At 38.9% G+C, this 25,406-nt stretch overlaps 1 protein-coding gene across 9 annotated transcripts in view; it reads right to left on the minus strand.

The window, feature by feature from the left end:
- Nucleotides 1-1,197: 1,197 nt before the first annotated feature.
- Nucleotides 1,198-25,406, minus strand: part of CPQ (carboxypeptidase Q) — a 168,828-nt gene continuing 144,619 nt past the window's right edge. For 5 of the 9 annotated variants that reach the window (XM_009675996.2, XM_068932974.1, XM_009675995.2 and 2 more), the window contains exon 9: nucleotides 1,198-1,690. In XM_009675996.2, the coding sequence (XP_009674291.2) occupies nucleotides 1,530-1,690 (161 nt within the window). In that variant the 3' untranslated portion in view covers nucleotides 1,198-1,529. Of the gene's footprint in view, nucleotides 1,691-22,376; nucleotides 22,490-25,406 lie in introns of all 9 variants that reach the window. The other 4 variants (XR_011139272.1, XR_011139270.1, XR_011139271.1 and 1 more) reach the window with 1 other exon arrangement.

Consider the following 25,406-nt stretch of genomic DNA (forward strand, 5'->3'; position numbering starts at 1 on the left):
ATTTGGAATAAAAAGGGAAATATTTAATAAATGTGATGTAAATCACTATTAGGGTTCTATCATGGTAAATAGATATCATGCTTATTAAGTCTACAAACATGAATGGCTCATCGCTAAGCTACTACTCAAATACAGAACTGATTAACAGCACCAGGAATTGCCTGCCATTTGGGTTAATACTCTATGTATGTTGTTCGTTATGTTAATACTTTTAATTATATTGCAGCACTTCTGCACAAATGAATAAGATGATTGCTTGTAAAATTTAAAAGCACAAACGAGGATCATGTCACAAAGACATAAGCAGAAATGACATACTCTAAAAATCTTCCTAAATACCAGCTATATCCTCTCTACAGGCACCTACCGGCACAGTCTTGACTCATCATCTGAATATCCATAAACTTTCAGCAGAAAAAAAAAAAAATCCAACAACGTATACAGGAATTAAATTCCCCAGTTAATTCCTCATTATGAGTGCCGCCTTCTTGCCTAGGCTGTGGCAGGAAAGGGCATCCCACCAGAAAAGGGGCAGTGCTGTAAACAGCGTGAGCAGGGTAGGTCAGAACCTGCTCTCATGCTCCTCTGGGGTATCAGCGGGCAGGTAGGGAAGGTCCCCAGTCACAGCTGTGAGGCTGTTTCTGCAAAGCACGGCATTTCAGAAAAAAGCTGCCATTCGAAATTCTCTGCATGTCCCTATGGTGAGTCTTCCATCAGAAAGAAAACAACATACACATCTTTCCATGGGGAAGTGACCAAAGAAAGACAACAGTGCTGTGGTCTGGAGATCTGGAACTAGCCAGGAAACAGACAGCATCTAGGCTGTGAAATACGCCATCAGCAAATGGCAGGGAGACTCCATCCAGCTGGGGAAACAGATCTAATTCCTGTTATTTACTTCCTACCCTGTATGCCCTCGTTTATCTGAGTCCTGCATAAAGCAACCTGTATTAAGAGTAAACAGGGAGGGCTGAATGTACTATGAAGAGCCATATTATTTGACCATTTTAACCCTACATTACCATTGAAGCATCCAAGATTAATTTGTCCTATAACCAGAAAACTGTTTGCAAAGTAACATGTTGTCTTAAGAGAGCAAGAAGAAAATGCTATTCTATTAATCGCACATCATTCTAATGGGTAGATTTAAAGAAGATAGAAAATAAACCCATAAACTTGCACACTCAATACAGTAACTATTCTGATGCAAAAAATTTATTCAGTGTATTTTTCCTGCTACACAGGAGCACTTTACATACAAATGATTATTACATCATACGCAAAGAGGTATCATACATTGATCAGACACTAAAAAGTACTTAAAAGAAGAAACCGTAAGTGGAAATCACAATGGAAGATATTAAAACAGCAAAAAGAAAGAGGAATATATAAAAGAGTATGTGCTTTGAGGGAAACAGAAATAATCATGCGCAGGGTGAAAAAGGAATTTTACCACAGATGTAGACGGCATGCATTAGTGGCTTCTCAGTCTTTACTGAAGAACAGAAATCTTCCTTCTTGCTGTTTTATTACCTTGGCAACATCTCCTCCATGTCAGCAATTACATAGGAGACGACAGTCCAAACAGCAGCACAGAGATTCATCTGGTTTGGATCCTGAACTGTCATTGTGTCCCCGTGAGAATGATGAAACCAGAAGTATTTACTGATGTCATCACGTAAGCTGGCGCCTATAGAGAAAAATAGGCTATATTCCATTATATGAACACAAATATTTAAAGAAGAACATAAACATGAATCCATCCCTGTGCTGTTTATTATTAAATCCACATGCAACTGTATAAAGCTCCATACAGTAATTGCACAGAGCCATGACATGTGCAATTTGCAGGTTTTAGGTTAGTTGACTCGAATGAGCACAAGGCAGCAAAAACTCATGCAGGGGAAAAGCTGTACTTCCTCTGAGATACTTTTCTCTTTAGTAACAGTATACATCCATTTCTTCTCTCTGACGACCAGAATCCAATCAGGAAAATCCATACAGAAATCCCACATGTGGTGGCACTTCCTCTTGCTTTTAATTCAGCGGAAACTGATTCTTCAGTTGTGAGACATAATATCAATATTTATGACTGCTCTGAGGATTAGGTATGACTTAGTTATGAATCCTTGCCTTGCTGCTATTTGTGTTGAGGAAAGCTCAGGAATTTGCCTCTACTTTTGAGCTTCCGTTCACCACAACGCTGTGCAGTTTCAGAGCAGTTTTGTCACGATCCCACCCAAAGGAGTACATTACAGTAGCTTTCAGGAGTCCCCATCAGCTAGCAGCAGAAGTAAGCTCAGCTGAGATCAGAGCTCTTCCTACTCAGGAATGACAAACTCTTTTGGGGGGCACCAGGGCATAGAAAGGACTAACCTTCATCAAACTACGTGGGCTTAGGCTGCACAAATAATGCCCATGAGCAATGACTCAAGGGCCCCAGAACAGGTTGAAACCAAGCGGAGCAGGAAAAGCTGCTGCCACAGCAGGCGCGATGGTGGAGACACCACCGCTCACCAGCCTGGGGGGCCACGGTGCTTTTTACATGGGTCTGTCCCTGTCTGCTCCTGTCTCCGCTGGCACTCTCTCCGGTTCCCTTTCTCCTTGTAGTTTCTTCTCTCCAAGTTCATTACTTCTGCCTCTTCTCTGGTTTTGTCTGCTCCCCTCTGCTTTGTTTCAGTTTAATCAACTCTCCCATCATAACAAAACTCCACCTCACTTATTGTGGAAATAAGTGTGACATTTGCCAATGGATTCACTGCTGGTAAATCCTTTAGGTTGACTCATTTAGTCTGCGAGCTTACTGGGCTTAGGAGGTCTGCAGCTCTCTGCATAGGAAGCACAAGAGGCCTCACTCTTGTTTGGTCAAAGAAACTCAGAACAAATATTGATACGAATTTGAGCGTACCAGCTATTGGACCCAGCCAGAAACACAGACTGAGATTAGATACTACTATGTAAAGCAATACAGAAAAAAAAAAAAAACGGATGGTTTGATTAAAAAAAATCAATAAAATAAATTGTTCATATATTTATTTATACGTAGTGGAAAATCAGCCATCAAATAACGAGTGTTTGATAAATTCATGCGTGTTCACAAGAACTACTATTATGATTTTTCTTGGTTTCACTGAGATGTCTGAAGCCTTTGAAGAGAATGAAAGCAAAATTTCTCACAACATAACTGTACATTCCTGTAATACACATCTTTTGATCAGCCCTGTAGTCATTCAGGACACGGTCCAGCTCTTACTGTGTTTAACAGGCATATTTCCATCGCTGTACAGGGAACTGATTTAGGCTGCTTGTTTCACTGCTATTTTAGAATGAAGGCAAAGAAAGGCAACGCATTTTGTAATTCCATCCAAGATGAAAATTCCTTCGTAAGAAATATGATATACAGAAACCAAATGTTGCAGTTTACGGTTATACAGTATTGAGACTGACTTCATTTTAAGAGGTTCTCTCCTTGCTCTTAAGAAACTTATTCGCCTCTGAGTCGAACCAGTGCAATCCCACAGAAGTCATCGTGTGGCTTACAGGTGCTGAATTATTTTCCAATAGTCTTAGCATTGAAATTATGCCAATGCCGATTCACTTTTAAAAATTGATGCTGAATTATTTTAAATATGTACAAATATAAAGTAATAGAACTATTTTGATAAATACTTTAACTGACGGAATTCTGCACTGAAGATGCAGTACGAGTTAAGCCACTGATGCAAATCCATTACAATTTTTGACCCAAGGCCCAATTTAAGACCCAAGACACAAATTCATTGTTTGGACCTCGGCGCACACTTTGCACTAATCATAATAATTATGGATTTACAGAGTAGTGTTTTATCTCTGTGAATGGATGAATGGATCAAGAACAAATAACTTTCACTTGGTAATGTTTAATTCATTGACATGCTAAAATACACTATTTTTTTAAATCATAAAATAATCTAGCTTTGCCATCAAACAATTACTGTGTAAAAAACTCTTGCAGCAAGATTTGTCAGAGTGTGAGAACAAAGAGTACTGAAGGGTTCCTAAACAGGCTGTGCTTTTTCCTTAATGTCTTAGACCATCACTGAAGACAGGAACCTATCAATATGTTATGAGACTAACCAAAAGACCCTAAGAAAGCAATTTATCCTATGTAAATAGAAACAAAAGCGATTTATCCTATACAAGAAAAGATTTTTACAGCTGAGGGCCCCCAAAAAGCCTCCGGACATGGAACACCCCGAGGCACAAATACGACTGCAATCACTTTTCATGTCTCCTGCTCCAAACTTGAGACTACTCCATATTGATGTTAGTTGCCACAAGGTATTTATGACTTCCAGAGGTGGCTAGGCCACAGGAAGACACTGAATATTGCCCCTTCACCAGAAAATGCATCCAGGATTGAGATCAACATGTATGGACGATTCTGAACAGTGAAGTTCCGAGATCCTCTGCTAATACTCACTTCAGATTTTCGATTACAGAATTATAAAATTTTGTCTAGAAAACATCTGTAGATTCCAATCATGTTGAATTATCTAAATAAATTCAGTGGGATCCTACAGCCACTTTTCTGAAAAACTAACAGAAATAAAAATGCTTTCAATATAAGCAATCATTCTGCAGAATTCAGGAGAAGGGAAAGAAGGATTCTGCAAAATGCTTCAGACAATAAGATTTCAGAGTAGATTGACTGACTGATTATACCGGAGCCTAAATAGCCAATTCATTATTAAGCTTTTTCAAACAAAATCTGTCTGACAGTCAAACTTGCCACTTCCAGAAGCCTGAAAGATAATAAGAAACCGGAAAAAAATCACCTAGATAGAAATCTTAAAAACTCCAGTTGCCAATCAATTGTTGTTCCACCTAAAATTGACTTAAGTTTTTGTTGTTGTTGTTGTTACCATTTATATGGTGACACTTCCCTCAAGAACAATAGATATTAACAAAAGGAGGGCTGTTACTGCAAGCTACATAAGCTAGCAGTCGGGGAAAACAGGTGAGTAGCCACATCTCACAACCTGCCAATAAATTATTTACCTGTCTCCATGATAGCTGTCTACAAAGTGGATAGTATACATTTCCCAGGGCAGTGTTGAAAGGTTGAATTAAGTACTTAAAAATCCTCAGATGGAAAGTGTTGCATAGGTGTGTATCAACTAGTTAATTTTGATTTTCACTGTAATCAACACTCAAATAAGAAAACAAGTAAGCTGTAGGCTCCACTATCACACTCATGTTCTTTACAGTTAATGGAGAACGGTTTCATGTGTGCCAAGATTGCAGAGCAAGAACACCCATAAAGAAAAAGTGAATGTTTGCCAAATAACCTTTCTTAATTACCCTTTTCTGGTCTGTTCACATTCATGATGATGCAAATCACACGAGAAATATTGCTAGCTAATAAGGAATTTAGGAAGAAATTGCTTTTAGCTGGACATAGCAACTGTTGTGGCATGAAGACAGGGAATGTTAAAAACTTCATACTATACTTGTTCTATGAATGCATGAAAATACTGGAAATCAAAACCTATAAAAATGATTATTTGAGCAGTTTTGATAACATCAGATATATATAATTCATAATTCCATTACAAAGTGGCACAAAACACATTTAATTCAGTGGTGCATATAGTGGTAATACAGTGCCTAAAGGCAGATATTTTGTGCCATTTGGGATCTCCCAGGTGTCAGATACTGGCATGGGGCTGACGGTTCTGACATAGAGGTTATATCTCATGTCTGGAGCAGCTGCTGAGGCCCTGTGAAGTGTAGGGAGTTGCACTACATAAGTGTGTCTAGGGAACTAAAGCATAGCCTATATGCTCATCCTTGATGCAGCAAAACATTATTTTACTTGTTTGCCATTTGTGGGAAATATGTGTAAATATATGGGGTCAGAGGCAAACGCTGAAGCTAATGCTGATGCATTCTTAGTTTGGGCTTTTTTGGTTTCTTTGCTGTGGGGGTTAGGGATTTTTTCATTTTGTTTTGTTTTTCTGCTTTCAGCTCCTTCTGCAATCACTTCCTTATACTTGACCTGTTACTGAGCCTTCATGCCGAGCAAGCTGCAGATGACAGTGATTTTTAGCTCAGGTTATGCTAGGAAAGGAGACGTTTCCATTGTGCCAGAACAGGGCAGCAGAGTTACTAGTACAGCACTTGCCAAAGAGATCAACATATTCTACACAATAATTTTAAAAACATGCAGAACCAGCATATGTTCTTTTGTGACCAAATGCCTGTCGAAAACTCCAACTGTGTATCAGGGGACGTGGAGGACTCGGGGTGATGCTGGTATCATTCAGGCTGACAAAATCATTAATCATCAGGGTACCTTTAGCACAGTGGACAGGTGTTTTGCAATCAAATCCTAGTCTCTAGGACACATATTGATCCTAGCTATCACAGGCCTGCTACACACAGTTCAATGAGTCTCTCAGATACAAATACTATTCTCTCCTTCTTCCTTCCTCAAGTGTGGCACCTTCTTTTTAGACTTGACAGCTTCTAGGCTCTGCCACCAAGCCAAAGTTGTTTCTTCCTGAATCAATTCACTGTCATGCAGCTGTGAGAAAAATAAGCCAGCGGTATAAAACTGCACAAAAGCAGTCAATTGCTGTTTATTTTATTAATGTAAATTACAGTCGTCGTAACCAGAAGCGACAATCAAACAAAACAACTACTGCTGTCAACCTTGCTACCCTGTCCATTTGCCTTATTTGTGACTTGCCTGAGGTACTGTCCTGAACACGTATCTTGTTCTGTAATCCCTCACGGGATCAGGCTACCTCATGGAGCGGGAGTTCGATATGCCACCTCCTGTGCTGCTGCACCAGGGGCATCATCTCCAGAAATGAAATCTCACCATCTATCCATCTACAGTGAGGTAACGCACGGTGCCATTTCCTTGCTTAATTCAGATATCTGTTATACTGGAGATAAAACAAATTCTTCAGTCTTTATCTCATTCTTGTCTTGAACTCATTTCATGAGTGTCTGCATAGCCAGCTCTTTTATACACAATTTGATGCAGTGCATAGGGCAGGTAAAAGGTGCCGCTTTGGTAACTGATAGTGACAACGTATTTTCAGTAATCAGCTGTATGTGAGTATCCTGATGAAAACCCACACACATGTTGAGGAATTCTGAAAAACAGTCCATCCTTTTCAGCTTCTGATTTCAGCATAACATGCCTAATGTGAATACTCATTAGCTGATGACAGGAATACGTACCTGCCTTATATCTACACTAAACACCAGTTCTTGGCAGATTAGTGAACTGTCCTTTTCTCATTTTTTGTCAAATTATCAAAGATGAGATATAGCTGCTAAGGTAAAAGGATGAATGACTCACCTAGTGAATGAGAGTATGTCAGTTATGACCACTGCTTCTTGCCAATCACAGTCAAAACCACTACTGCACTCAGAGGCATTGCTGTGATAAGTCATCACTAAACTCCCTGGTCAGTTTTTTAAGCTTTAAGACTACTGCCATTTGTGCAAACAATGACTGGCAAGTTACTTATCGACTATCAGCATGATTGCAAAGGCAATTTCCATAAAACTCAAACACCTTCAATGGGTAAATCCTATAGCATCTCCAGAGTATTTTTTTAGTGCAAAATATTTTGTATTATTTTCCTCCCTGCACTTTCTTTCATTTTTATGCATCAAATAGCATTTATTCACCAAATGAAGCCAATTATCTGAGTCTTAAAGTCAGTATGTTTGCTGTATAGCCCTATCAACATCTTTCTAGTTGTTTTTTGCTTTCAAGTAAACTTGTAACACAACTCTTCCATGAAACGTTCAAAGATACTTGGAAATTCCCCACCGCTTGTGTAATCTCTCTTGGGTGTGCTGATTCTTCAGTATCACAATTAGATCTTTGGGATATTGACCTTTAAATGTATATAGCCATATATAGCGAAGTAAATACGCTAATGAACACCAACCATGTATAAGTAGCGTAACTTTTTTAGGTTTTGTTTTACAGTAGTCCCTAGAGGATATAACAGAATTGCCACTCTACTGTTTTACACGCTATATATACCTCCAAAACCAAGACTTTAGGCCAGAAAAACTTGTACTCTAAATAGACAAGAGGGACTGCAGGATGAAAGAGGCATGCAGAGATGAAATGATACATGCATTTTCTCACAGCAGCTGAGAAAGGAATAAATGCTAGAAATCTGAGCCTAGGCCAGTACCCTGTTGAGCAAGCTATTCCATCTCCTAACAGCAAAGTTGGAAATGCCTCAACAAAGGACATTTTGTGCAACGTTTCCAAAAATGTATGCAGTTAAAAGAAAAGCTTTGCAAGATAACTTATATGTACATCTCTCACACCTTCCAAGTACCTGTGTGTTCTAGTTTCATTTTACTGCAAAGACAAATCCACATAACATGAAAGGAACTGCTGGCAGTAAGATGCTCATTCAAACACCTGATTTCAAATCTTATTTTTATTTCTGCAGTGATTTAACTCACCACAAAAGACCGATTCTGTTTGTTCATCTACTAAACTCAAGATTGCTTTTGTTTCCTACTTCTTCCTCAGAAACCAAAAAAAAACTCCTTTACTTCCTTATCAAGTTTATTCCAGTCTCGGGTCTTTTAAATGTCAATGATACTACTCAGAGTTTGAAAAATTACAATGCCTTAGAAGTGCATCAAGAACCAAGATGTGATGAAAAATGTATGCCGTGTTCTTTTGCACAAAGTACTTAGAATTAGCAAAAAATACAGGAAGGACACATCCTGATCTTCTGTACAGTTAAAGACTGCCCTGTACCCAGAAAGTATAATATACTGAAGACAAGTGCGTTTCCCTAACTCAGCTTTGTGCACCCACATACCCAGTCAAACAGGGTGTGCGTGGGGATATAAATGTTCATTCAGCAGCAGATTCAGTAGCTTCTCACTTCTCATACCTGGCATATAACTGCCCTAGAAATTTTGAAAGGCTGAAACTGCTGGGCAGATGTGGGGAGATGCGTGACTTGCTCTCAAAACAATGTGCTTCAAGAAGCTATAGAAGAAAAAAACAAATAAAAGATCTAAACAGGCATGTAATTTCTTACTCTATTTTTTTTTTCATTTTGAGTCTCTTAAAACCCAGTAATGTCACGGATCTTAAATAGTCAAGCAATAAATCTAGTAAAACGAATAATTTTGTTTAGGATCCTTTCAGTGGGAGGCTGCCCCTGTAAAATGGTATCCACTGTTGGCTACCTGCTACGGGTAGCATTCAGATGGTTGTGCTAGGTGTCCTACGGATGGTTTTTGAGCTGCCCTCAGTTTAATGCAATCGTTGGAACAATTACTATAATGAAAAAAGAATTATTATAGCTGGTTTCTGCATGTATTTTAGTGCACATATCAACCTCGTCTTTCGTGGGTTAACCCGCAGTTGATAGCTGACTTTAATGCCAATTATTTCATCATCCATTTTTCAAGTAAGCAAAGACAATGGAGAATGTTAATGCTGTTTAGTGGGGCACTGACAGCATTAGTTCTCCTGTCATTTAGTCTCAAATGATGAAATTACAGCCCAAGTTGTTTTAGTTTCATGGCTACAGCCACTGAAATAGTTTCCTGTACAGCGCTTATAAATAACATTAGAAGTCCTGCTGTTTCACCTCCTGAGTCATTCTCTCAAAAGTCTTTAAAATTCATGATTCAAACAACAAGGCAGAGGGAAAGCTTTCAGCCAGTTGTTTCAGTGGCTAATTACATGAAACTACAGGGTAACGGAGACAATATGAAGTGTGCATTATTTCTTGTCTTATTTAATGCATTTGAGAATTAATCCTCTGGATACAGTAAACAGACTAAATTACAGCTCAGGTTTATCAGTTACTTTTGCAATGTATTAACCTTTTACTCGTTGCTGCAGAGGAACGGCGGCAGCTGGGAATTCAATCTCATCTTGCATAAAATCCTGTAAAATAAGGAAGGGAAGCAGTCCTACTCCACAGAACACAGGTTGAGTTGAATCTAAAATAATGTGTCCTAAACTGCCCTTGCCCTAAGGAAACCAGATGAAGCTTCAATAGCAAAAAGGTGCTAGAAGCTCTTCCTCCAGCCAACAACCTGTTGCTTTAAATTTATTTTGGATTTTAGAAAGGGCCACTCTTTCTCGCTGAGTGTCAAACAGCCAAGCACTGCCTAAGTGCGCTCCCACACTTGCCCACTGTTGTCCCCTCTAGCCTGCTCGCAGACGGGATACTGCAGGAACACACTGTGCGGGGCAACAAGCCGTGCAGCCCGGCGCCCTGCCTTGCATACAGGGCACCAGTAGACGATTCCAGAAAGGACATGAAAACCAGGGAAAGCATCCTGCCTCACTTCGCTGGAATACCCTGCCTGTCTCCAGACACCAGAACCTCAGCAGTCCTGCGCAAGAGGCTGCATTCAGCCCACTGTGTTTTGAGCACCCCTGATGGAGCGATCCTCGACAAGCTTATTAGACTCATTTTTTACACCTCCGCCCCCGACTGTACCCTGTGGCCATGCACTCTGTACCTACTACTTTGTTTTCTGATCATTTTATGTGGGCATACTACAGTTCTCATTCTGTGAAATGTAGTACCCTGCCACTCTTCATTCCTCTCTGCGCCATTCATGGTTTTCAACATTTTTATCACGTCCGAACTCAGCAATTTTTGCCAAGCTGAAAGAGCCCTCTTCGTATGGAAATTATTTAATACCTTTAAGGATGCTAATGACCCTTCTTGACCGTCTTCTAATTCTGTTTCATCGTTTATGAGATGAGAAGCCCAAAACTGCTTACAAAACTAAGTATGTGAATGGACTCATGATGTGACTGCAGTGTACCGTTACACATTACATAATGATGTTTCTGTTTGTTATCTCCTTCTTCACCTGTAACACAAAACACTGAGTTTTTCACTGTCTCTGAGAATTGGGCGGACAAATCCAGACAACCATCCACAAGGATTTCCAGATCTTTCCAATTGAAAATAACTACTCTGGAGCCTGTTGTCACATATGCATAGCACACACTATGCCTTATTCCGCATTTATTAACAGTGAAATGTCATTGGCTGTTGCATTGCCTAGGCACTTTCTTCTATGATATTATCATCACATTTTCACAGGCAGCATTACATTGGGTCCAAATTATTTGGAGGAGTCATCAGCAAACTTTGCAAATTTGTTATTCATTCCCTTTTCAGCTAACACTGATTTTGATGAACATCTAAAGTCCCCCATCCAAAGTCTGGCCAGCCTGATAAAAGTCTTCCTCCATTATCAAAACTGACAATTTATTTCCACTTGCTTCTAATCAAGTATCACTCTGCAAAAGGAACATTCCTGTTATCCCACAACAGTTTGCTTCTCTAAGCGTCTTTGATGTAGGACCTTTTGAAAACCCAACTGTACTTTGCTGACCAGATCAACCTACAGAAATATTTATAAACCCCTCTGAAAGAGCTCTACGAGACTTGTGAGACGTGTGAGGCATGACTTTCACCAAAAAACAGATCGACTCTTCCACCATTTGGCTATTATCTATCTTTGCAGCCCCTCTCATCTTCTCTGCTGTTTCACAGCTTTGTCACCAGCCTAGTTCAGTGATCATCAGATTCCTATTTAGTCAGGGCATTTCAATTTGCAAGGATTATATATCTCTGTGTGTACATACCTATATCTATCTATCTATCTATCTATCCATCTATATGTATACACACACACACTACATAACTGTGTGTGTATATATATATATATTCTATACACTTCAGTATAGTTTATTTCATTCCTAATTTCTTTAAAGCAGGGACGACTTAACAAAGCTGATATAGTTCTAAAACTGGCTGTTGAAATCATAAATCCTTTACATTTTGCATTCTCTTATACACACCACTTAAAATACATGAAAGCAATTGCAAAACATTCAGTTTTTCTAATTTAGTGTTCCTTTTTATGTGTTTATTTATGCCTCAGTTCAGCAAAGCAACTACAGTTTGAGCATGTGATTTCTTTCAATGACACTAGGTTTTAAATGTCACTCCTGAGGTCCAAGCAAAGCACTTTATAAGACCGGGACCTATGTGAACCACCTCTATTAACCAAATGTATTTTTATAGTTCTCTATATTCTCTGTATAACTGCACCAAGTATCTGATGTTATAAACTCGCTTAGAAACCTAAAGTATTAAAACACTTTCTTCGTTGCCCTCTGGTAACCAAAGAGCTTCTTGTTAATGGTCAGCAGTAGACGTTTGTTCCACACAGACACCCTGTGTTACCAATTTCCAAATAATCCTAGAAACTGAGTGTAAACATGTATGCCCTGCTACATTTTGGATGGGCTGGAGATCTGATGTGGGGAGCTGGAACTGTAACAATGATCCATGTATCAGGGTTTTTTTCAGTGCTTCTGTCTGCAGTAACTGTATCCACTTACATTTTCAATCAGTTCAAGAAGGTCTTTGTATTCTACAATTTATGGAGATATTTCCTAAGCCAAACTTGCAACCCTTCATAGAGGAAGATGGAGATTTAGAGAAAACATGCAGCTTTCCCTTGAACTTCCATTCAGATTCAAACATCCCCCATAGGATACGAATATAACTGCATGTATAATCACAAACTTCTTGTAGGGCTCTTTCTGGCAATTAGCTAAGTCCTAGACATGCTCTCACAGGACCTGCCTCAGTGGAGCTTACCATTCTGTCCAGGTGCTAAACAAAGCCTGTTAATGACTTCCTTGGTGCTTAAGAAGTTAAAAATAATATTCACCATACTGTAAGTAAAACATATCCTCAGCAAAACACAACTTTGTTATATTTCATAATATAACTATGTACTTATAAAATCACATAAACAGGATGAATAATGTTTTTTATGGCCTCTTTATATATACCTCACTGGGATTATCACACACTTCAAGGTGACAATGGATTTTAGATGTATGACCATTAAACAAGGCTGGAAGAATATCATGACTACTATAATAAAATATACTTAATAATATTTATTATTACTCTGATTAATGCATACTTGAGTTTTAAATCAATATAGGTTATTTACTAACAAATGCTAGATGCTTCAGATACTGATGATGAACTAGCTCTTTCATTTGATCTACAAACCAACATATATCTAACTCGTTCATTATTAATAGAAAAACAGAGAGGTACTTGAAACACAAAGTTCAGATCTGATCTTATTGCAAGGTTCAGGGCTGTTTAGATCTGGGGTTTTGTGCCATTTCTAAAATAAAGTGCTGGTAATTCCTACCATTCTGATATACAAACCACTTTTTCCCATTGGCTGTGAACACAATGGGAACGGGAAGGAAAAAAGCGATTGAAATTAACTTTTCAATGACCTTAAGCAATAAATTGCATATTTTTGCATATAAACTGCAAAGAAACAACACACTTGAGGAAAAAAGAGTTAAGGTACCACTAAAATGCTTGCTGCAAAACTATTGACTGCAATTTCATAATCTCACTTCATTTTCATGCTTCATGAAGTTTCACAGTGCCTCATTCAGAGGAGAAAAGAAATTAAAAGGTTTCTGTCTTTCAATCGGGGTGGGGGGAAGAGAAATTTCATACACCTGTTCTGACTCTGTAGTGCATCACTAACTATATGTGGACTCTTGACTAATCCATGTGGCAGAACTAATATTAGAAATACCCAGAGTAATAAAGTTTTGTCCTTAATTAGCTTGGTTTTTTTCAATCTGCACATTTGAGTTGATATGACAGCTATTTTGTCACGGTGCAAAAAAGCTGAATGACTTGACACAATGCTAATACATTAAAGTGAAACCAGAACTCACAGAAGCTTAGAAAGATCACTCAGAGAAGCTGACAGTTAATACGAAGTTGAAAGGTTAACTTGCTTCCTTTCAGCAACAGAGCCTCAACCACACCAGTGAGTGCACTTGTCTTAAAAACAGGCTTTCTGCATTCTCTATCTTACCATGCGCAGAAGAGGCTGGACATGCCTTTTTTCTTTAATCTGAGATTTTTTTGTTTTCACTCAAATTATTTAAAACATGGAGAACAAAGCTTGGTTGGGGTGGAGCTTTACAGAAGCAGAACAAGGCACTAGTGCGTCCAACAGCCCCTGAATGTCGAGCTGCGAGTACATCTTTGTCAACCCTCCTCCTGATGCAATCTTGTTATCTCCATAGTGATTATATTCTTGCACAAATCAAGAATCAATACATATTTGTCATCATTTGGGAATAACAATGTCCAAGGCCCCATTTTAAGTAACGTGCTAATGTTACTCCGTACAACCTTTACAGAATAAATTCCGCAAGCAGCCCCTAATGGCACAATGCTTTGCATATCATGCAATAAATGTAGATAATTTGATAATAATGGCAGACTCTATGCAATACAACGTAAAAAAATCTTTATTAGTTTAAACATTCCCTAGGATCTTTCTGATGTATTCTGATGCTAAACTTAGAGCAGTGTTTATAGCTGTAGAAATCTACACCATTTAGATTTGGATTTAAGTCAAAGAATCAAATGCAAGCATCCTCTTGTAAAGTTATTTAGGGTGTTACATTCAAACACCCTCGAAAGCATAATGCCAGGGGAAAAAAGCCAATAATGATGAATGTTAGCAGCCTAGAACAGCTGATGTGATCTCTGCAAAATTATCAGTGAATGATTACAATTATTTTAATATATTCCTTAAAAAATCTTAATCTCTGCATTGCTACACTTGGCTTTCATAGGAGAAAGATACGCTCCCCAATCCAAGGTATCATAAGCAGAATCCAATTTGATAGACATTTGGTATATTTAACCTAGATTAGATGGATTCAGATCCCTGTACTCACCAACTTGCCTTCCTTGTGATTATCTTCTAACCATTTTTTCAGTAATGCATCTATTTTATTCTTACCTCATTTCCCTTCCTACAAGGTGTACTGAAGATCCAGCATGCCCACAAGAGATTATGCAAGCAATGGTATTCCACACATGCAGCATATCCTATCTGCAACCAGACTCTAAGCTCAGTTTATTTTCAGAGATGTATTCCATATTTTGATTTTCTTCTGTAAGAACTGAAGGACAGGTATTTTACAAATGACCTTGTAATTCTCCTTGTATTTTTAAGCAGGAAGTGAGGATTAGCTAAGAGAATAGTTCATATAGCTAGTTACCAGTAGCAGATTCTGTGTCTGTCATCTGCATCATTGGACTTACTGTACTAACATGCACTTCTTAAATCAATTAAAATGCTCCCTATTGGATGCCTATCATTAAGAAAAGACTGAGAATATATAAATGACCCTTACAGTCTATCAAAAAGTTCAAAAGACTCAGGATTTATTGGGAAGAGTAGATATGAATGCGACATTCCCAATACATAAATTGAGGACATTTTTTTACACAACAAATACATATATCTCAGCCCCCACTTTAAAACCCTTCAGGAGCTGAATGTGCACTTGCTAAATAGAGTATCTTGCTATAAACTCTAGTACTGCAATGACGACTCAGTCAAACTGGAATCAAAGGTGTTAGCTAAAAATTACATCTGCATGAAAAGTTTTTAACACTCTGTCCAGCATTTATTATACTTTTAAATAATCACTTCAACACTGACAGGCACTTAGTAGTAGAAAAAAAGTTTTTTCTCTCTTTAAGATCCATAGCTGCAAAATAGTCTTACATGGTCACTGGTTGAATACTTTTCATTTCCAGCTGCTACATGGACTGAGGTAGAATAAAAAATGACAGGCCTCATTAGTCCTATGAAGCCCAGCCATAGCTAATATCAGTTTCCCCAAAAGAGGTGAAAAAAATGCCACCTTTTCAAAAAAACAGCCACTGAAATGTGAATGCATTGACTGAAGAACTGAAAACTTTCTGCTGTCATGTAGTCTTTTGAGAGTCAAAAAATAGACAAGTAAGACTTCAAACGAGTAACCCATTTCAGGAAAGCAGAGTCAATTGTTCTAGGCTGCAAGACAGCAATCACTTCTCAGAGCTGCTGGCAGGGTCCAGAACTGTAAGTCCAAATGTGGGTCTGGGTTTTAAAAAACACAGTGTAGCAAGGAAGGCAATAATAATTACTTCAATAATTAGATTCTGTCCTGTGCTGTATATCTAGAGCCCAAGGCTTATCTGGCATTAGAAAAGGCACCCAGAGTGCCTTTACAGTAATCTATTTTGGTGAATGGAGCAGCCAAATACTCTTTTCTTGAAACAGCGAGAGAGAGCAATCACACTTTTTCCTGTCTCAATGAATTTAAAATGTACTGCAAATCAAAAGGAAAGAGAGAACAAATGAAGAAAAGAAGCAAAAGACACAGAATAATGCTATCCAGCAAGGGGGCATGTATTGAATATTGTCCTATTTTTTCTGCAGAAAAGATGCTCTACATTCTTTATGGCGTACAGAAGTTAAGCTTAATCCTAAAACAGGGGGGAATAATTTTTTTGCACAGACTGATGATACAGAAAGGCAGAGATCCTGAACAATACACACTGTGTCAGAGAAAAGTAAGCTGCAAGTAGGATCTTTAACTAATGGGTGCAAGATATGTTCCTCACAGCTGTATGAGACAAAGCCAAGGCGCAGCTGGTTTGCGAGGACTGACTCAATATTTGCCTACTAAGACACTGGGTAAAGCAATGATCCAGCCTGTTTCTGGAGACATCGGAGAGCTGGCTCAGCAGTCAGAAACACTCACTTATGTTAAATTATTACAGAAGGCTTTCTCAGCACTCTCTTAGCTAAGGCCCCAGCAGAAATTCTGGCAGAGGCACTTGACTCCGAGTAGTGTGCCCTGCTCTGCCGTCCCTTCCCACTTATTCTCTAATTAGAAACTTGAAGTCATCACTTGGACCAAGGGTTAGTAAAATGAAGTTATTACTGAGTATTTTGAGTAAAAAATTCCAAAAATACCATGATAAAGTGCCCCAAAACACTGCATAACATCTCAAAATTATTTTACAATAGAATTCCTGGTAGCTACTTCTATAACCAAAAGAGCAGATCAGCATACAAAGTAGAAAGAAAGCAAACGATATTTTTAACTGTGGGATGATCCCTTCTTTCCCCCAAATGTGCTAAAATAAAAGACATAAATGCAGAACACTTGGAGGCTTCAAATGGCATCTAATTTATGGCCTTTTAATTGTGACTGCACATAAATACCTGCACCATAAGCTGGCCAGCAGGTGTTGATGTACAAGAAACCTAGCCACAGTAAATTAGAAACTAGAGGAAGAGGCATACAGACTAATTAACTTTCCTCAATGCTTCCTGTTTAGCACATCTTAATGATTTCAAGTTAAAGATAAGCATAATCTGGGACATTTTCACAATTAAGTTGTTTTAAAAATGTTGATCAATTTTGGTTGCGCAATGACATGTACTTCCTAGCTAGAAGGGCTAAAATTGTTCAGGACAAGAAAAGAAGTTATTGCAGGTGAATTTCTAAGCCCTGATGTGTTCAGCCCACAGTTCTCAAACTTCAGCACTGTGAGAGAGCTTGAGTAGCTCTGCCAAACCATATCTTTATACTGCTGTCAATTATAAACTTGAGAGTAATGGTGGTTGGAGAGGTAGTAACAGTTTTGAGGATTCATGGTGGCACTTTTAGTGCAAACACCTTGGGAACCACACTGCTAACCTGCCTAGATCTTTTGTTACGGGGAAAAACACCCCAAGAATTAACCTAGGCTTTGCCAGCTTTTTTCTGCACCTTTCTGAGTACAGGCTGTGAGCAGAGAAAGCAAGCAAGTACGCACCCCGGCTTGCTTGAAACCAGTATAAACTATGTGGTTACAAATTGCACACACAACACTTCTGCCTCCTTTCTCCAATAACTTCTATTAATGCAACAAAGAGCCTGACTTAGTCTGTGAGGTGCACCAGTTACAGTCTGAGTGCAAGAAAAACAACTGTATAGTCTTCAACAGTATGTTTCTAAAGGCTTCGTGTGGTAACATATGTTGCATGTACAAGGGGTTTTAATTCTGCCCTGAACTATAAAGGAAAACATGCTAACAACCTTTTTTTTTAATTACAAACATATTCAGCTTATTTCAGCATCTCTGTTATTTTGAATTGAAGGTTTGCTGGTGCAATGTCTCATCTGCTTGCAGATTCATTTAGCACAGCAGAGAAATAATAAGCAAGGAGTCAATAGGTATCATTAATATTTCTTGTTTATCTCTGGCCTAAATCTGGAGACACATTAGAAGTTGCTTTCAGTTGAAAGCAGCTAGCCTGTAAAGTTGAAAGTCTACAACGAGCCTAAGAATCCATAAAACACTGTCCTGTTACTCTCATCTTCCCTCTTCCCTTCTCATTTGCGCTACACTGCCTTTAAACTTGGGCCAGGTTCTGCAGTGGAAACCCACAGACACTCAGCTGCAGAGTGGGGCCTTAGATTTGTATTCTATAGAGACAAAGGTTCAAAGGAAAGATTGCATCGTAATTTATATGCTAATGCTTTAAATAACATCTAGAACATCCTTTCATCTAAAAGGCCACTGCCTGTACCGAATACAGGGAGCCTGGTTATCCACATCGTTTAGCGCTATTTAGACTATAGGCAGACTTGCGCTACTAAAAACATAAAAACAGCTGAATTGGGAAAACTAGTTCTAGGGGTCATCTAGCCCACTGTCCTGTCTCTGACAGTGGCCAATGTTTTGAGAAAGAATGAGAAAAAAGCAGAGTCACTTCCCTCAGTGTATCTATCGAGCCATTTACAGTTTAAGAACTTTCTGAATGCAAAGCTGCTTTCATTATCTTTGATGGCCTTTGCGGGACCTTTCTCGCATGTAGTAGTCCATCTTTTTTAAACATATATTTGATCCTGGTCTCCCAAACATCTTGTGGCGCTGATTTTCCCCATCCAATTATCCACTGACTGAAAAAGTATGTCCTTCTATGTTAAGTCTGAAGTCAGCACTGAAACTCAGATCCTCCAGCTATATAAAAAAAAGGTGAACAGTTATTCTCTACTCACCTTCCCTGTGCTGTTCATATATGTCTCTCTTTTCTTTATTTTATTTTTTTTTTCAGAGATGATGATTGTGTTTTGTTGATGGTTTCGACCTTTAGACATGGCGGGACAACCTGGAATAATAACTGGAACTAGCTTGGTGGTTTATGTTCATGTTTACATCAAACTCTGGAGAGAAGCTTGTACAGTATAGGGATTGGTTTGCTTTGATTAAACTAATAATTTATAACCCACATTTCATCACTGAAGTAATACAGGATGTGAAGAACTGCAATTTCATGAAATCTTTAAGACAGTCTGGCAACTAAAGGCAGAGCTACAGAAAAGCTAAGCTTTTCATTTTGTGGTAAATGGCAAAATTCTGCAAGGCAGGTGTTTCCATCTCAAAATAGAAGAAAAGATAACCTAAATTTTTCTCACAAAATAAAATTAAACACTAAAGCCAAATAATTCAACCATGCACATTTTCATGATTGAATACATATGTGAAATAAAAACCTTTAAAATATACATATATTTTCAATCACTGAACTGAACTTGAACTAAACCTTGTTTTCTTAGTGGAACTCATCATTCTGATTATTTTCTTTTACAATTTCACCGAAATAGATATTGTTTATACAAGTCAACATTTCTCAAAATCTTTCGCTCCTTAAAAGCTTGAAAGAGCTAATCTGTCTGTGGAAACTATTTCTGCAATGCATTGCAGATATGAAGAAACATCAAATCATATATTTAGGAATGATGCCTTTAGTGTAATAGCACCATGGTGATCTCCAGAGGCTACTAGAATATAGTACGTTCCAGCACCTTAGTCTGAGTACTCAGTATATTCGACGGCTTCCTTTGAACTAACCTTCTGATTCCCTAAGATATGTATAAAAGCTCAATGTTATTGTAACCTCTGAAGACTCCAGAAAAATTCTTTGACATAGCATCATCAATGGTAATGCCAAGGGAGATAAAGAAATGATGTATATTATAATGTTGGTCCAAATACCATGTGCTTAGGGATGAAAAACTGAAGGATGTATCAAGTCGGGCAGTGTATGGGTCTGAGGCCATTCAGTATTTTCACTATAGACCAGAATGATGGAATACAGTCTGCCTGTGCCAAGGGATGACACCGATCAGGGAAGCACAACAGGGACACTGAGGGCAAGATTCCAATGATCTTGACAAACCAGAGATATTTAAAAAAGCAGAACGCTGTTCAGTAGCGGCAAGTGTAAGATACTACACCAAGAAAGGAAAAATCAACGTCACATAGACGTCTACTGCATGAGAAAAGAATCATGTCTCTGGGTTCCTAATGGAAAGAAAATAGAACTAATGGACTTAAATTGCAGCAAGAAATACTTAGGTTTGATATGAGAAAAACCTTCCCATACACTAAAAATAGCATTGGAACAGACTGGCTGGTGAGATGGCGTTTCCATTATGGTTAAGTCCTCAGGAACAGCATAAACAAATATGAAAGAAATGACACAGGTATTGCCAGATCATGCTGGGACAGAAGGATGTTTAGAGATCAGATCAGATCAGAGGGATCTCTAGAGACCTACTCGCCAGCTCTGTTGTTCTATGAAATCTAGCCTGTCTGTATGCATTTCTGAAGCAACTCCTTAACAGACTACAAGATCTTCTTTGTGTCACTCCTTACATGACTACGACCACAGCTAATTTTGGCCTGCCAGGTAGAGGGAAATCCAGAATCACTATTCCAGGTAGGCCTTGCACGTACTAAACTAGACGGCAAATGTCTGGACAGCCTCATGTTGCTCATTCCAGGAACAGCCTAGAAATAAGAACTTTACATCAGAAAAATGTCCTGCTCCTAAATATTTCACATGAAGTGCTGTGTGTGCATGTATGGAAAACAGTAGTAAAAGTCTTACCTCCAAAAGCCTCCCTTCTATCTGCTCATGAATGGGCAACTAAAGACTGATGCTTCTCAGCCTCCTCCTAACACCTTCCATTGTTTTGTTTTGCTTGGTGGTGGCGGTGGGTTTTGGGCAGTGGAGGCAGGCAGGCAAATCAAGACATCCCTTGTTCAGGTAAAATCATTTTACTTTAGTATTCCACAGTAAATTCTGTCCTCAGATAGAAAAATAATTTTGTTTTTTTGTCTCATATTTGTAATTTGCTTCTGTAAGTTACTCCCAGTAGCTTCCATCTGGTGACCTGTTCGTAAGTTACACATCCCCAGGAGAATTCGGTCCAGCTGCAAAATTCCAATATTCTAAGCCCTCACATCTTTGCTAATAGGGATGGAGAATCTACCTCTTGAGAAACCAAGGTGCAAACTCTTTTTCCTCCAGTATGCCACATAAATCGTTTTTAACTGCTTCGAATTTTAAGATCCATAAACATTTTCTAACAAACACATGGATGATCCCTACTGACAACAGATGGATAATCAAGTCTACTGACAACAAACTTGCTCTCTTCTTAATTGCAGATGATGTAGTACATTTTTAGGAGTAATCCACAATCCCTCAGGAATCTGGAGACCACAGTTTGAAAATCACTGTTTTAGCTGTTTCTTTACATTAGCTTTTTCTAAACTCAGCAGCAAGAGCTACAAAAATTCTACTGTCCTAGAAGGTCACTGCTCAGGTTTAATACAGTTAATAGAACTGAACTGTTTTAAAATCTAGTTTAGCCAGCTAAGCAACAGGAAGAGTGCCCATTTTCTTTGGTGGATTTCCAAGCTCTACATGGTGATTGAGACAGCACTCTGTCAAAAGCACTGCAAATAGCTGAGAGCTGTGGAGAGAGTGGCCCTGCTGGATAATAATTCTTAATTAGGTTTTCTGGCTCTTTGGATGGAGTACTTGAATAAACTGCTGCTTACATTTAGGTGCATGTTTTTAGCTTGAAGACAGATTTGTTTACTGAGTGTCCCTAAAATACATTTGTAGGAAGCTCTTTTCACATAAGCTGCTATTTTCTTTAGAAGCATTCAGTACATTTGAGCAGCTAAACCTACTCCTGTGCTAAATACATGCAAGGTCTGATGACTCCAGTGGAAGATGGAGTGGCTTAACTATGAAGGTAGTGAAGCGTCTTTCCTCTTTATTGCATTTTATAGAAAAAGGTAGCTTCTCAGCACCTCTCAGGGCAACTGTTGTCTTTAGGGAAACTGAGAAACCATTAAATGGTTTGATGATGATGGTAGCTTATGTTAGAGCCAGAATAGTAACCCAGAACCTCCTGGCTTGCATTCCTATGCAGCCCACAGTCTTTTCTTGTGGATTTGCCACTATAAGATATGAACGTATCTTCAGTTTCCTTCATAATAGGCATTTTTCTGTGACCGATTCCATGGCTGACCAAAGTTTTTATTTGATTGGAATTATTATATGAAAACACAACATACCATCACTGGAAAGAGAGACATCTGGGAAATGTCTGTCAAAAAGGTTCATGTTGATCAATAAATTCGGCCTTTCAGAAATTCAGTAGCACTGTAGATTTACATTGGGACCAAATCTGTAAAATAAGATTTAGGACAAAAAATTTGAAGGGTTCCAGTTCTGAAGTTTGTAAATGCTAACGTTTTCCTGGAGAGACTGCCACTGAAATAATTTTGAACTTGCTCCTTTGATGAAGATACCTCTAATAAATAATTTCTGAGCTTTGTATTTGTTCGAATAGGTCTACCATCAAAAGCATTCCTCAGAAGCCTCAGACATTTACATGTAAAATGCCAGCTGCAAATTAAACCTTGATGTGCTTCCTGCTTCAGGAAGGGACAAATTTCTAGGTAATACCCAGAAGTGTGTTCCTAAAAAGCTTTCTCATCCTGGATCAAAAACATACTTGGACCAAAACTATCATTATGCCTTGTAGTCAAGATATTTTTACTGTCTCCTTTCCTTATAAAACTTTCAGATTGCTTGGGAAAAATCGTTGTAAAAGTGCTATGTTATTAGCTATATTAGCTATATTGAGTAATGAAAGAACAGTAGTAACAGAGTAATGAGTGTGGTTTAAAGTAACATTCATTGCTTCGCCCTTGTCTGTTCTTACATCAGTGTGTCTTGTTATAAAACCTGCCATATCTCTGTCCCAGTCTGATCTCTCTGAATGTATTTTCTTAGATTTAGGTTTTTGGCCTTACCAAAATGGACCAAGCAGTCCCTTAGTAAATGGAAAAGACATATTAGTCCAAGAAAACATGTAACATTCAAAAATTATTATTGAAGAAACAAAGCTGAAGGGAGAAATGAGAATAACTGTATTTGCAGCTCAGCTCTTTTGGAGCATTGGACTAGTGGCAAATAGCAGTCACACAAACTACTTAAAACCAAAGAACAATATGACTTAAATCCTGCCTAGTATCTTGTCCCTACCAATCATTAGCTTTGGCGTCCAGAAAAGCTCTTCCAACTCTTCAATGTGTGTCTCCTATTTAAGACATTATAATCCTTCCATTCTTCCATGCTCCCAGATATGGCCATTCCAAAAAAAAACCCTAGCATGTAGAGAGAGTAGGAAGAAAATAAACTTTAAAATATGGAAGTTCAGGTTATCATCCATTAACTATCTTCAGCTGTTCATGAGGAAGTCACTCATTCAATTATCACGATACCTGCCAGAAGGGCACAAGTAATCCAGGAGATTTCTGGAGTGTGTTAAGGGAAATAAGAAAGAACTGATTAAGGATACAACAGCCAACAACAGCCATGGCTGCAGTGACCATGATATGGTGTAGTTTAGTTTAAGATCCCAAGGAAGTGAGAAAGGCATGTAGAATAATGCACCTGGAATCCACAGGAGTCAGCTCTGGTTTGTTTAGCAAACTGGTCAGTGTGATCCCAACAGAGGCTAGCCTGAAGGGCAAAGAAGCCCCAGACAGCTGGTTAATCATTAAGAACAACCTCTTCAAAGCACAAGGATAGTCTATCCTGATGCGCCAGAAAACAGGCTCATGTGGCAGGAGGCATCTTGGCTGAAGAGAGAACGTCTGACTAAGCTTAAAGGCAAAACAGGAAAGGGACAAGATGTCGTAGCAAGGCTAGGCTACCAAAGAGGAACATAAAACATCACTCAGGCACTCAGGGGTGAAAGTCCAAAGGCCACAGCTTGGCTGAATTTGAAACTGGTTACAAATGTGAATGGCAACAAGAAAAGCTTTCATAGCTATATCATCAACAAAAGGGGAACAGGGTAAGACCTTGTAGGCAACCTCATGATGAAGGACACGGTTCAGGTACTCAGTGTCTTCTTTTCCTTCATCTTTTCTAGCATGGTCTGCTCTTAGACCTCCCAGGTCTCTGTGCCTGGTAGCAGAGTTGGGGGCAGGGGAGAGGAACAGTTACTACTCATGGTAGCATTAGAAGATAGCATTAAGAATTGTTTAAATAAACTGAGCATACATAAATTTATGGGACTGGATGGACTGCATGAGGGAGCTGGCCGATGCTATTGAGAGGCTGCTCTTTATCATCTCTGAAAAGTTCTGACAAGCAGGGGAAGTCCCCAGTGACTGAAAAAAGCAAATGCTATGCTCATCATCAAAAGAGCAGTGGCACTCAGAGAACTATAGGCCAGTCAACCTCCACTCCCCAGAAAATTATGGACTGGAGAGGTGGAATAAAACTGGATGAAAAACTGGTTGGACTGCTGGGGTCAAAGCTATTAACAGTTTGAAGTCTAACTGCTGGCTGGTAATCAGTAGTGTTCTTCAGGAGTCTATACCAGACCAAAACCCTTACATCTCCAGCATTGACCTGGACAATGGGATGAAACATGTCTTCCTCAAATTTGTGGATGATGGGGGAGCAGTTCATACGCTAGAAGGCAGTTCAGAGAGCTCAAAACCCAGGAGGAATGGGCTTACAAGCATCTCCCAAAATTGAAAAATACAAATGCAAAGTCCTGTATTGGAACAGGGTACCCTTCAGTAACAGTACAGCCTGGAGCCTGACTAGCTAGGCAGCAGCTCTGCAGAATAGGACTTGCAGGTCCTGCTGGAGAAGGTGAACAAGAGTCATCATTCAGACCTTCTAGCAATGAAGGTAACATTGGCTACATTAGCAACTGATTAGTGAGCAGGTCAAAGGAAGTGTTCATTCTAAATTCTGCATCCTCTTTTGGTGCTCTAGCGCAACAGAGATGTCAACAAACTGAACTGAATCCAGTGGACTCTCACTAACCTGATCAGGGGCCTGCAGCACAAATACAAGTAGAGGCTAAGGTAACTGAGTTTGTTTAGTGTGGAGAAGACTAAATGGGGATCTAATTCCTGTCTTACACTATCTGAAGAGGAGTTAAGATGGAGCCATGTTTTTCTCAGAGGTGTACACAGAAAAGAGAAGAGGCAATGGATACAAGCCGAAACAAGAGAAATTCCAGCTGGACCTAACAACATTTCTGTTCACAGTAAACATGGTTAAGCGACGTA

The sequence above is a fragment of the Struthio camelus genome, chromosome 2 (genome assembly GCF_040807025.1).
Source record: "Struthio camelus isolate bStrCam1 chromosome 2, bStrCam1.hap1, whole genome shotgun sequence".
Classification (NCBI taxonomy): domain Eukaryota; kingdom Metazoa; phylum Chordata; class Aves; order Struthioniformes; family Struthionidae; genus Struthio; species Struthio camelus.